We start from the raw sequence: 13,466 nt of genomic DNA on the forward strand, positions 1-13,466 counted from the left end.
GATGCCTTGCTCAAAGCACAGTGGTGTATCTTCCAGTTGACACACCAGGATCCATTGACCTTTCAGTCGAGGCAGGTAACTGTTGCTAATTGTTTACCACCACATCCTGTTTCTTCAAAGCAGAAAGTTGTTTACATCTTGCAATAGAGCTGGTGATTAGATTTCCATTTTAAATGTGCAGTAGATATAATTGAAGTGCATTTTTATATACGTATTTACATTATTGCTCATCTTAATAAGCAAAGGAAAATCCCCCACAGTTGCAATGTGTATAATTCACAGGATTCTATAGTTCAGGAATTAAAAATTCACAAAATTTGGCAAGTAGTAGGCAAAAATCATGACATGGCAACATTTCTCAGTCCCAGAACTTGCATGGTCAAAAAGACATGGCAAACCTTTTTTTTTTTTATATTCAGGAACCTCCCATGTAGCCAAATGCAATCTGATATTGTATAGGTCGTGAAGTGAAATATAAACACAATAATATTTAATTTTCCTGCATGTTCTATTTTATATATGGCTTTCATCCTCTGCACTAATATTTGTTTTATATATATATATATATATATTTTTTTTTTTTTCTTTTTCTAATAGATACTGAGAGAAATTTTTGAAAAATCATTCATCTCAACATATCCATTATAATAATGGGCAAGAGAGCGACATATAAATATATAGATATAAGTTTTCACTTTCAGTTCATGTGGGATGTTCGATGAATATGATCATTGTGATCATTGACTACTTAAGTAACCGTGTCCTGTGCAGTCAGGATTGATACAGTACAGTACAGTAATGTACAGTAAGTAACAAGTATAAGAAGATATGTTTATTGATGGTTGAGAGTGGGTGTAAATGTTTTACTACAGATCAGTGACGTCAGCTCTGTGGACCTATCCTGAAGCTGCTCAGACACCTTTTTTGGGTAATCCTCTTTCCTGAGAGGAGCCGTTTTATCGACACCGCCTCGTGCGCCCTGGCCGCGCCAGGAATAGTGACGTTAAGCAAACCTCAGTAACGGGCTTACACCGACAGACAAGCCCGTGATTGGATTTTCAGCTTAGAATTTTCTTGATTTTTCTAGTTTCACGTGGTTGTGATAAAACTAGTGAGATTTAAACACGAGGTTTGGGGTGGATGTGTTTATGGAAGCCTACTTTTACGCACAGGGGTAGTTTAATGTTGGACTTCTTTGGGCACTTTTAGGCTTCAGTCATCGGCTTTTCACGGTATCTTCAGCATTTTTCTACACCGCTGTGATGTTTAAGTTTTTGTTTGGATGCCTGTGTGTGTGCGCTCTTTGCTGCGGTCAGCCGGACGATGGGAAGCGGTACATCTGCCGGTCTGTGCCTCTCAGTGGCGATGCCAGCTGCCCCGTGACGCTCTTACCAGACCTGAACGTCGGAAGCCAAGAAGAAGAGCTCAGAAACACTGTCATGCAGCTACGAGAGACGATTTTACAACAAAAAGAAACGATATCCAAACAGCTGGGCACCATTAATGAACTGACCACCAAGCTGTCCAGCTGTGCTTCCACCACGGACTACAGAAAGTACGAAAAAGGTGGCACGTGGGGCAAGGAGAAGCAAAATACTATGGGTGATGTTCCCAGAGACCCGAATGACTCCATTGACAGTCTTGGTAAAATCATGCAAGGGCTGAAGGACCGCTTGGAGAACCTGGAGGTATGGGTACCAGTGCCAGTCATTGCGCAAGGAACTGCCCCTGTGCCAAATGATTAATAAGGATTAGAAAAACGGGCACGATGTTCCAGAGTAGCACTTCTGACAACACAATACCCACACAAAAACAGTTAAAAACAGAAAGAGAGAAAATATTAGCATTAGTAAATAACAATGAAAAAAAAAAAGATGGATGAATTAGGTGAATGGATGCTTGGATCAATGAGTGTATGGATAGATAGATAGATAGATAGATAGATAGATAGATAGATAGATAGATAGATGGGTGGATGAAAGAATGACTGGATGGATGATTGGGTGGATGGGTAATTGGATGGATAAATAGATGGTTGATTGAATGGATGCTTGGATCAATTGGTGGATGGATGGATGATTGGTCGAATGAATGGACTGATAATTTGATGGATAGACGGATGGATGGATGATTGGATCAATGAGTGGATAGATGGATGGATGGAAGTATGACCGGTTGGATGGATGGATTAATAGATGGTTGATTGGATGGATAGATGGATGGTTAGGTGAATGGGTGCTTGGATCAATTAGTGGATGGATGGATGATTTGATGAATGAATGGACTGATAATTGGATGGATGGATGGATGATTGGATCAATGAGTTGATGGATGGATGGATGGATGGATAACTTGCAGCCTTGGCTCAGTGTCTCTCAATGATCTCCTGTCCATTCTTCTATAGCAACAACAAATGAGGGCCAACGTATCTGGTGCAGCGTTCCCCAGTGAACTCAAAGAGCTGCTGCAGCGCCGACTGGGAGAGCTGGAGAAACAGCTCCTGAAGAAAGTCAGTAACTTGGAGGAGGAAAAGAGCATGCTGTCAAATGCCACGGCTGCCTACAGGCTGAAAACAGAGAGCACCCTGAACGCTCTGGTGGAGAGGATCAGTGAACTAGAGAAAGGTACAGGGACTCAAACTCACTTTTCATTGGTAGTACGCCATCATATTTCAGCCAATTTTAAACTTCCTATTTGCAGGCACGTGTTCTCTCTATCTCTCTTCTGTTTTCCACAACCAGCACTGCACTATGGACTAATTGTTTTCATCTTCTTTTAACTTTACAGAAGTTAAAGGCACATTTGAAAAAGCAGTGACATACTTAAACGTTGTGCTTAGAAGACAATTGTACCAAAGTATCACATGTTGAGACACACTGTAGTGAAAATATTATAATTAAAACTACAAAATGAAAGCACATAATTAAAACTTTATATTGTTAGTCCATGGTTTGGTAAAAGACATAAATACATGAACGTTAACAAACCCTCTTTCTCTATTTTCGCCCTCCATCTCTTTCTTGACTTCTCACAGGAGGAGGAGAGTTTAAATCCCCAGAGCAGTTCAAACTATCCCTCCCTCAGCGAACCAACTACCTTTATGGCCGGATCACAAAAAGCCTTCCAGAGATGTACTCCTTCACTCTCTGCATGTGGATCAGATCCAGTGCCAGCCCAGGCATAGGCACGCCCTTTTCCTATGGTGTTCCTGGTCAAGCAAACGAGATTGTGCTGATTGAATGGGGCAATAATCCTATAGAGTTACTCATTAATGACAAGGCAAGTTGTGTGAAAAGTTGTTGTCTTAAAATATAGTTTGCAAGATATTGACTGTTCATTTTACAATGTCCTTTAAAACAGGTTGCCCAGATGCCCCTCGAGGTGCGTGATGGGAAGTGGCATCACATCTGCATCTCTTGGACGACACGTGACGGCCAGTGGGAAGCTTATCAAGACGGGGAGAAGCTGGCAACTGGTGACAACCTGGCTGCTTGGCATCCAATCAAACCTGGGGGCGTCATCATTCTGGGCCAGGAGCAAGTAAGGATCAGCAGTGACATACTTATAAACTTTTACTCTGGTTTTTTACATTATCAGCTTTAAAGGTGCCATTTCAGCCTGTTCCACTCATAATTGTTGCAAGTAACGTGACCACGTTTTTTGTTGTTGCAAACTTCAGTTGGAAAAAAAAATATCAGCTAATTTTTAAACAGCAGAAATGAGCAGAAGGCAATTTACAGAACAACAAACCAGTCTTTGGTCAGTTATAGTTAGGCCTCCACCTGGAGCAATTGGCACAAAACATAATACAACAAGAAAGGACAAAGATGTAATAAATGGAATTATATCCTCAGTTGGAACTTAATAGATTTCAGTTTATCATTATTATATTATTTGTTACATTTGATGTGCATCATATCAAATAAGTGGATTCAAGGATAAATGACAATCTTTTTTATTTTTATAAGGACAGGAATCATCTTAGAGTGTGTGTGTGATTATATGAAAAATGATAGCATGCTATGTGTTCGTGTCAAGCTTCAGCATGAATTTTATGTCATTGTGTTCCTTACAAGTTCCTTTTGAGCCTTTCAATCACCCCCCCCCCCCCACCCCCCCCTTGTTTATTTCTCTTGTCTGGGTATGCTATCAAAGATTGATGCATGTTTTGTTCTTGCAAAAAAAAAACATATACATTTATTTTGTTGCTTACTTTTGACCATCACCAGGAAGGGTAAGCTAAACTTTCTAAGAGGGAAAGATGTAAAAAGAGAGGGCAGTGTTACACCCTAGTGGGTGGAAGAGAACAAGGGAGAGGGAGTTAGGGTGAGACAATAAAAGGAAGGATTGGCACTAGTGTTCCTGATTGATGCTGATGTTGTCTGCCTTGTCTGTGTGCTTTTTTTTAATAACCATTTCAGGATGTGGTGGGTGGACGATTTGATGCTGGCCAAGCTTTTGTGGGCGAGCTGAGCCAGGTGAACATTTGGGACCGTGTTCTGAAGCCAGTCGAGATCCAGTCTATGGCCAACTGCAGCTCTTATATCTCGGGAAATGTGATATCGTGGCTGGCAAGCAATGTGGAAGTTTTTGGGAGGGGGGCATTCAAGCGTCCTCTGGAGTTGTGTCAGGAGCGGTTGCCCAATGCTTGAAATGCATCAAGCTGGTGTTTATTGTTTTTTTTTCATTTAGCAATTTGCTGCTGTTACTGTCATTTAGGCTACTGCATGTGGATTTGTTGGATATATTATAGTGTTTCTGAAGAGTTTTGGACTGTAGCACTGAAAACGAGAACACACCAAAGTGCAAAATGACACCCGGATGTTCTCTCGGAGCGACTTTTAAACTCATTGCTGCTGCAACCCAAGCACTAATCAGGGACCCATCAGCACTTCAAATGTTGCTTTAAAGCCTCATTCATATATTGATCTGAGACATTACACTGGCCCTCGCCCAGTGATCTCTGAACATCCCATCTCTTTCACATAGAGAGGCATCGAGCTAATTAAAATCATGAGTCACGGCAGGGACAAACAAATATAAAACAGCTACTGCAAGAACAAGGAAGCTCAGACTGTCTTTGCCGTTGACATGTGAGCTGTTGTTGCGTGCAGTGAGGGGGCGAGTGGACGGAAAGATTATAGGTCTGGCTAATGTTATGTCTATTCCTTAACAGGGGAATGGGCTTACAGCCAACATTAATCAAACGTTTGATCCTGACATGTTACTGTCATTTTGAGAAAGAGGAAAGAAAACATTAGGGATTATGGGGCGCCGATTGTAAAGTTGTGCATGCTAAAACAAACAAACCACGTTTACATTTTTTAAAAACAATTTTGTTACTTTTGACCATATTTACAGCAATATTTGTGATATTTCTTTTGTCATAAAAATGTAATGTCAATGTTAAATCTAAACGCAAATGTTAAATCTAAACCTAAATGTAGATGTTAAATGTAAATGTTAAATCTAAACATAAATAATAAATATAAATATGAATGTTAAATCTAAATCTAAATGTTAAATCTAAATCTAAATGTTAAATCTAAATGTCACGGGTGAAACTAAATATTTAGCTAATATGCAAATTCACTGGAAGTACCGACATAAAAGCTCATTCTGGTGTATTTGCATATTAGCTAAATATTTACTTTTAGATTTAACATTTACATTTAACATAAATCACAAAATTTCAGAAGTTTTGCTTTAAATCTGCTCAATTGTAACATGAAAAAAAAATCGCATACGTTTTTTATTCGTGGTTTATTGCTAAATGTTGATAAACGTTTTTTTTAGAATGCAGAACTTTACAATCAGTGCCCCATAAAGGATTTATGTCAGTAAAGTGGCTCTGAATCAAAGATAAAGCTCAGTTATTTCTGATCTTGTGTTGGACATAAGTTAATTTTACTACATTGTTGGGAAGCATGATTTTTTAATTTCTCACAAAAGTGAGTCTATCACAAAGTTTTCTTAATGGCCTTATATGTTTAAAGATATTGAAATGACAAATCACATTTAAAATATGTAATATATATAATTTTTGTGTGAAGTTTTTCACTTGCTAACTTTTGTGTTGAAACATTATTTGTTTTTTCAAGATGTGTATGTTTTACCTCGTCTCATTCTGTGGCCTATACCTTCAAATGCTAAAGTGCCAATAAATGTTTTCTAAATGTTGCATATTTTTGTTGCTTTTTCAACAAATGAAATTGTTGAAATAAAGAAATGTATCTCTGTAAATATCTGAGGTTTTTTTTTTTTTTTCCAGTTATGTTCACACAATCTGTGAAATCTAAAATGATCTACTAAAGGCTGGAGCATATGGCTCGCCTGCAGACTCATAAATCACCTTGTCTCTTGTAAGGATATGTTGTGGAGCTTCTGAGGTGAAGCATGGATCTTTCCACTCCACGGCTTGGGTTAAGACAACAACAGGTGTCCTCTGGCATTAGGGACACTTAGCGGATGAAAGAGGCCGATAGGTCAGCGGTGTCGTCACAAACAGACACTCTCCCTTCCTTGGTAAAGTTACGCCTTCTATTCACTGATATTGAGGATAGAATGCAGAATTGGATATTATTAGTTAATTACAATCTTTACTTATATCTCTGACATGAAAAAATGAAAATAGAATCTGCAAAGATTTGATTAAAACTTTTACATTTCCATGTTCTACCAGTGCATGAATTGGCTTTTACCTGCATAAATACAATATACTGTAATGAATAGACAAGCAAGAGCTTTCTAAGATAGCTAATGGATGGATGGATGGACGCTGTATTTCAGGTGACCTTGTGTTGTACTGTATACTAGTATAATACATGTACGTACAGTAACAAAAACATTGAAAAAAAAACTGGCATGGGCAACCCATGGTTCGGGGGCCACATGCGGCCATATTTTGGACACTATATTCAAGCAAAAGTATGATTAAAAACATAAGCACAATGTAATTAATTACTCAACCCAACAGTTGAAAAAATATTTATAGACATTGACAGACATTTTTTGACTAATTCTTTGGTTGGCTTTATACTGGTCAGCTTTTTTTCTGTAAACATCACACATATTCCGGCATATAGTTTTGTATTGCTAAATATTGTGAGCAAACGCCCTAATTTGCTCTTTTTCTCCAACCTGCTTAAACATTAGGTTTATCCCTCATTATGCCTGTATCTTTATGAACCGTATCATCCTTGTGTCTCCGTGTAGCCATCATTTTCCCAGGAACCCATGAGTGAATAAAAAGGATAGGAAGTGAATGTGAACGCTGAATGTGTTGCAGGTGAGAGGGTTGGGCTAAATATAACCAGGCGTTTCTCCATAGGGGCTGAATGTGTAAAAAGAGGCAAGTGTTTTTACACATTTGATCAGCTTGTGAGGAAAATTCACTCCTTTTTATAGCTTTTTCAGAAGTTCATTAAAATGCCACATTGTTCCTAAGACTACAGTTTAAACTTTTCCTTTATTATTATCTATTATCTATCTATTATCCTGGTACCTGAACAGCTGTGCACGTCCACCTCAGTAATGTTTTGAGCTCAAGGACGTGGTTCTCATAGAGTCGATTTTGCTCCTGAGAGCCATAAAGTGGCTTTTACATCTGGCATTCCACCACAACCAATATGACTTTGATATCTCACCAGTGGATAGATCTAAAATAAAGATTTCTGTCATGCCTTAACATTTAAACAGGACACGCTGTTAGGCCCATGACTCTCAGGTCAAACTTTGTATTTCCTTAATGTTTCAGAAAAAAAAAGCACAGATAGATCAACCATGCATTATGCATATGAGTCATAAGCTAAAGTTGAACTATGTTTGAGAAATACAAAGCTAGTATAATACTACTGGAATAGGTACTGGTAGTTAACTTGCATTGTATATTGTATAATGCGGTATGATCAATGTTTTATTTTTAAACTACTGTACAGTTAGATTCTAGGCAACTAAACTAATCACGTCAGAAGGACTTAAAACAGGATTTAATGTCGTAATGACCAAATTGTAAAGTTGTAGGTGGGTAAGCTACAAGTGAGGAAATGAAAATATATCAGGAATTTGATTAAAACATTTATTCAGATTATAATCTTTTGGAAGGATAGTTTAGCATAATTTGGTATATGTAGGTTTCTTCCACAGAATCCATCTGCAGGTCATTAAACCTGGTGAGTGTGTGCCTGCAGTGTCTATTGCAGGGGTCTGTAACTGTGACTCTGGAGCCTAATGTTGCGTTTTGACTCTTTTACAATGGCTTAGTATAGGTTTTAAAAAAATATTGGAATAAAGATTTTTTTTTTTTTTTTACAGAGGCTATTAATAATTAATGACAAATAAAATCAAGATATAACAATTTGTTAACCTAAAACAAATCACGTTGTGCAATGACTCAGCACCTTCCTACTTAATCTCCTGCAACATCTACAGACCATCGACTTGTTTTATTTCTTGATGTCAATTTATTTTATTTCATTTTAAACTGTTTTTAAGTTTCCATTTACATGATCAAAATAAATCAAATCAAATTAAATCAAACATTATTCTATATAATTTTAACTGTATAGTATTTAATACACATTTATTGTCTTCATTCATTCATATATATATATATATATATATTTTTTGTCTCCTTTGAGAATAAAGGTTGCAGACCCCTGATCTATAGGGATGTAAATATCTTATGTTGTTTTTGTAAGTGATGAGTCAGCAGTTTTAGTTATGTTATGCATATCATGTATTCTTTTCTGTCATGACATGTAACACTTTGTGCTTACCAGAGACATCAGTGCACACATGACATAGGAATATGGATCTTATATTACATATATGACATAAATCAGGGAATAACCTATTGCTAGAGAACATGTGGTTTTTCAATTAAAAGGGAGAATTGTGAATTCATATTTAGCTACACTAGGATTTGAGATGTCTGTCAAAAATGATTTTACATGATATTTGATTTTTCACTTTTTATTATTTGGCACAATAAATATTATTATCACATCCAGTTTTCAGCAAAAGCAAAGCAAAGCCATTCCTCACATGCGATACAAGCAACATCATGTTGATTAGTCAATCAAATCATAAATTCATTACATACTGTACGTGTGAGACACTTAACATATCATTCATCAGTATATTTGCAATAGTTTCTACATTTCAGTTGAAGATACATGCAGATTAGTTATTATGGAAAATCAGTGATGAACCTGTTTAGATTTTTAACTCAGCCTGAGCTTATACAAATAAAAATAATAAAATAAAATCTTATTAGGTTAACAAAGAGTCTGTGAAGGCTAATCTGGCAGAAAGCTCTATATGTGTGACACTAAGATAATTTTGCCGTACGCATGCTGATTATTTAGGGTGGTGGCATTTAGACATAGGCAGATGAATTGTATTGTTTCCCAAATTGTGACATAAGTGGTGCTTTCTCTCCTCCTTCCACAGCACAGACATTAAGAAGGATCCCACTTTGATCATCCGTCTCTTCATTCTTCAAAAACACAGCGTTACTGAATGAAAGGCTCTGAAAAATGACACAAATCCGACAAATATCAATGCCAACTATTTCTAAACACTATTAGAATCAGAACCTCAATTAAAGTCTTGCTCAGGTATGATTTATTTCTTGATACAGAGCGCCTCAATGTGGCGATACACTGAAATGCCATGAAATATGACTTAAATATGATCTTATCCGCAAAGATGGGCAACTTTAATCATAAGGCCACAAAAATGTGATTGTCCAAAGGCTACATTAATAACGTTCAGGTCAGCGTTTATGATAATAGTGACCAATCTGAGCATTAACACAGGAAACAAAGGGTATTTGTGGGGTCATTGTTTTATGGTTTTGTGTGTTTTTGTTGTCATTTTGTCTATGTTTTTCTCTAATTTTGTGAATCATTTTTGTGTATTCTTACCATTTTATGTATTTTTCTGTTGAGAACCACTGTCAATCAAAATGATCTGGGCCCGGGAATAGTGAGGGTTTGTGAACCATAGCTTAGAGATCCTCTGAATAATTAGTAAGTATAAAATCTGTTGTGTATCATTGAGATTTTATTGCAAAATTTTGGTTATTTACATGTTTTTTTAAAAAAAAATTTTCAACCACTGTACTGTTGTTCTAATGATTTGACTTCCATCCAAGTGGTGCATGCACTCAGTAGCTCATCTATTGTCACAATAAACTTGTCACATGCAGCGTACCTTGGATTTGCTCTGGTTCTTGCGGCGAGGGCGACAGGACATGACAGTGATGAAGGAAAAAGTTGCTACAAGAACAGCAGCGCATGACAAAATGAAGAACATGTGGATGTTACCTGTAACAAGCACAAACACACACATTTAGTTACTGTAAACTCATGTTTAGCAACAGTTAATACACAAAACATATAGCTACATCTCATAAGACAGAAAACTAATGACAAAAGTTCAATATAATGACTTTCCATTGAATTAATACAACAGAATGTAGACTGTTCAAGCAACAGTCCCTTGTTTTCCTGTGTGTTAGAAACAAGAATGGCTAGAAGACAAATGGGACGTTTTATCACGCACCTCATAATGGCACAAAAAATAAAACCTGTCTTTTAAAATGTTTTTTTTATATCCATGAATCCAGGAATAGAGTACGTAATTAGTCAGAGTGTTCGTCAAAGTTCACTTGAAGATAACAACATTCCCAAGAGGATCGTGTTTTTGCTTGAACACTATTAATTTTCCAGTTTTAATGACAGGAGATGATAGGTCAACACAAATTCAGATGAGAATATTAAATACAACATATTCTCACAAACGTAAAGCACATTTTTTGTTGTTGTTGTTGTGTAACTCACTGGTTTGCTTGATGTACAGACTGAAGGAGGTCTGCAGCTCGCTCACATCATTGCGTACACTCAGATCCAGACAGTGATAGCCCGAAGAGGTGAAGGTGTGGCTCAGATGCATTTGATTTTGGTACAGCATTGTTAATGAGCATCCAGAATTAGGATCAGGCACACAGTTGGGGAGGAAATTCCAGCAAACCCACATGGGTGGACTGAAAAGAACACGAAGAGGCACATTTGAGTTTGTATTTCATGACTTTTCGCAACCTGCATTGGTGAAACGTGAAAAATAATTCTCATATTAAAATTCAGAACAAATATTTTTTCAGTGCTGCAATAAAAATAAAGTAAGACGACTGCTGCCAACTCACCTTCCATCCATTTGAAAGTCAAAATTGACATCACGAGACACTTCGTACTCTGATTGTCCGCTCATTGTGATATTTTTGATGGGATCTGCAAATTGATTAAAAGATATCACCTTACATTAGAAGTACAAATGACAGATGTATTTATTAATACTTTTTTAAAAAAAAAAATCATATCTGAAGATAAAACTATACAAACCAAGCACTTGAACATCTGTGGAGTAGACCTCAGACATTGGAGTCGTGCCATTGGTCATATTTGCTCCGACTTTGAGTTGCAAAGTGTAGTTTCCAGATTGAGGGTAATTATAACGAACAACTGGCTCATTCCCACGGATCACTTTACTGCATCAGAAACGGAATGGCATCAGAAAAGTCTATCAGATGTTTTTTTTGGGAAGATTTTTCATAATCTTACCCATTCCCAAGGTCCCAGGTATAGGTGAAGTTAGCATGGGTTAAATTCTTTTTGGGATCGATGGGTTCAAACAGGGTCTTTGTAGGAACATCTGAAGCCAGCTCTTTCTTGTCTCTTACAATAGTTGTATTTCCTTCCATTTGGTAGAAAATCAGCTTTCCAGCCACATTTTCTGATGCAAAGAGAGAACCTTGCATAAAAGATGAAGAAGCTCTCAAAGAAAAACATAAACTGGTTGCTGAATACAATACCCAATTCGGTTAATGGACCCTTGGTCTCAGCCACGAGGACGATACCAGTATGAAGTATCATCCAGATCCATATGGCGCTGTTTCTGTAAGGCAAATATCTTCAAGTTTAAAAACAGCTTCACTAAATGACAAATGGATTTAAGAAAAAAAGACTTTTCCTTTACTTGTCCATGTTTGCTGGTCTTCTCTCTTGACTGCTAGAGCTCCTTTGAGGATCACATCAAAATAAAGTTAGTCAGTTCGCAGAGAGGATGGACCTGTGGGAGGGATTCACATATGAACTGGATAGGCTTGAAATTGCCACCATGCGTTTCAATCATGTGGCCGAGAAATAACAATCTGGCTTTTGAGCAGCAGGCTCAGGCCTGGGTCACATTTCTCTCCAACGCACAGGTTCGATGAAAAACGTTTGGCAAAGAGATAAAAATTAAATGTCAATTTGATAAAGAACAAAAAAAAGAAAGCATTTAGGGATGAGTGTGATGATTCATTCATTCATTCAACCCTGGGGGTTTTTGGTAAAAAAGCTTTGTCATTGTGATTACAAGTTCATGTGAGGATTCATTATACAACACAGGTTGAGCCCTTATGTCGGTCACAAAACAAAGAAATCAAACATCTCAAAGGAAGTTCAATATCTACAGAACATAACGGTGAATATAGGTAATACTGCATTGATCTCTGGATACTTTACTGAAGACGAATCGTCCTAATTTGCTAAATAAATTGAAAAAGTGAAAATTTTAAAGTCCTTGAGTTGCCTGTGGAACGCAAGACAGGTAACATTAAAAATGTATTTAGATAAAACTAACTAAGACAACATGTAAAGAGAAAGAATAAAAAATTAGAGGCTTTGTATCTGAGCATCAGGCCTTTGTTAGGCTGAAGTGACATATTTCATACATTTCATGCCAATGATACAGAATATCAAATCAAATCAATCTTAATTTATAAACACTGGGATGTGTGATGGAATGGCCTCTACAGCATAAATAAATCATGTTTCAATAAATTACAAGAAAATATAGTATTTTGATAGTCAATGGTACTGTTTGTTTGTGGTGAATGTGTCCAAAAAAAGGAACAACGAATATTCCCTGATTATTTTTAAATCAATTGTTAAAACTTTCTAAGTGCCCCCTGCAATGTGCTCATGTGACCCCCATGGGTACATGTACCCCAGTTTGGGAACCACTGATCTAGACCATCTCTGCAATTAGGTGTGGGGGAGAAAGAACATTGGTATCGGATATCGGACAAACTAATTGTAAAATATCGTATTATTGGATGATCTCCATTTGGTGACTTTGAGTTAGTTTGCTTTATTCTTTAAATAACTCCATATATTCAAACTCACCTTTATGTGCATTAGTTGGTAATAGTTATTAGAAAATATTTTGCTAAAAAAAAAAAAAGGAAAAAGAAATGATTTTGTCATCGAGGTTTTCAGTATGAATTCCTTCAGTTTTGCACAAAATGTTGTGCTGCAGCGCCCTCAGCTGGAGGACTGTGGTATTTTCACTGCACCTCAACCTTTAACAAAACGCGTTATGCTTAATACACTATTGTTTAGCGGACACTGGAGTCATTG

General features: G+C 37.0%; 2 protein-coding genes across 2 annotated transcripts; one reads left to right on the forward strand and one right to left on the reverse strand.

The window, feature by feature from the left end:
* The first annotated feature begins 895 nt into the window (after positions 1 to 895).
* Positions 896 to 5,390, forward strand: nptx2b (neuronal pentraxin IIb). Its single transcript, XM_028476261.1, has 5 exons — positions 896 to 1,688; positions 2,405 to 2,624; positions 3,035 to 3,279; positions 3,361 to 3,540; positions 4,422 to 5,390. The coding sequence occupies exons 1-5, from the start codon at positions 1,263 to 1,265 to the stop codon at positions 4,650 to 4,652; spliced, it is 1,302 nt and encodes a 433-aa protein (XP_028332062.1). The 5' UTR covers positions 896 to 1,262; the 3' UTR covers positions 4,653 to 5,390.
* Positions 5,391 to 9,310: 3,920 nt separating this feature from the next.
* On the reverse strand, positions 9,311 to 12,124 carry tmem130 (transmembrane protein 130). Its single transcript, XM_028476888.1, has 8 exons — positions 12,040 to 12,124; positions 11,876 to 11,958; positions 11,625 to 11,796; positions 11,406 to 11,551; positions 11,210 to 11,294; positions 10,848 to 11,050; positions 10,219 to 10,331; positions 9,311 to 9,532 (listed from the first exon to the last, which is right to left on the reverse strand). The coding sequence occupies exons 1-8, from the start codon at positions 12,045 to 12,047 to the stop codon at positions 9,380 to 9,382; spliced, it is 963 nt and encodes a 320-aa protein (XP_028332689.1). The 5' UTR covers positions 12,048 to 12,124; the 3' UTR covers positions 9,311 to 9,379.
* Positions 12,125 to 13,466: the final 1,342 nt, after the last annotated feature.

Source organism: Gouania willdenowi, chromosome 19 (assembly GCF_900634775.1).
Source record: "Gouania willdenowi chromosome 19, fGouWil2.1, whole genome shotgun sequence".
Classification (NCBI taxonomy): domain Eukaryota; kingdom Metazoa; phylum Chordata; class Actinopteri; order Blenniiformes; family Gobiesocidae; genus Gouania; species Gouania willdenowi.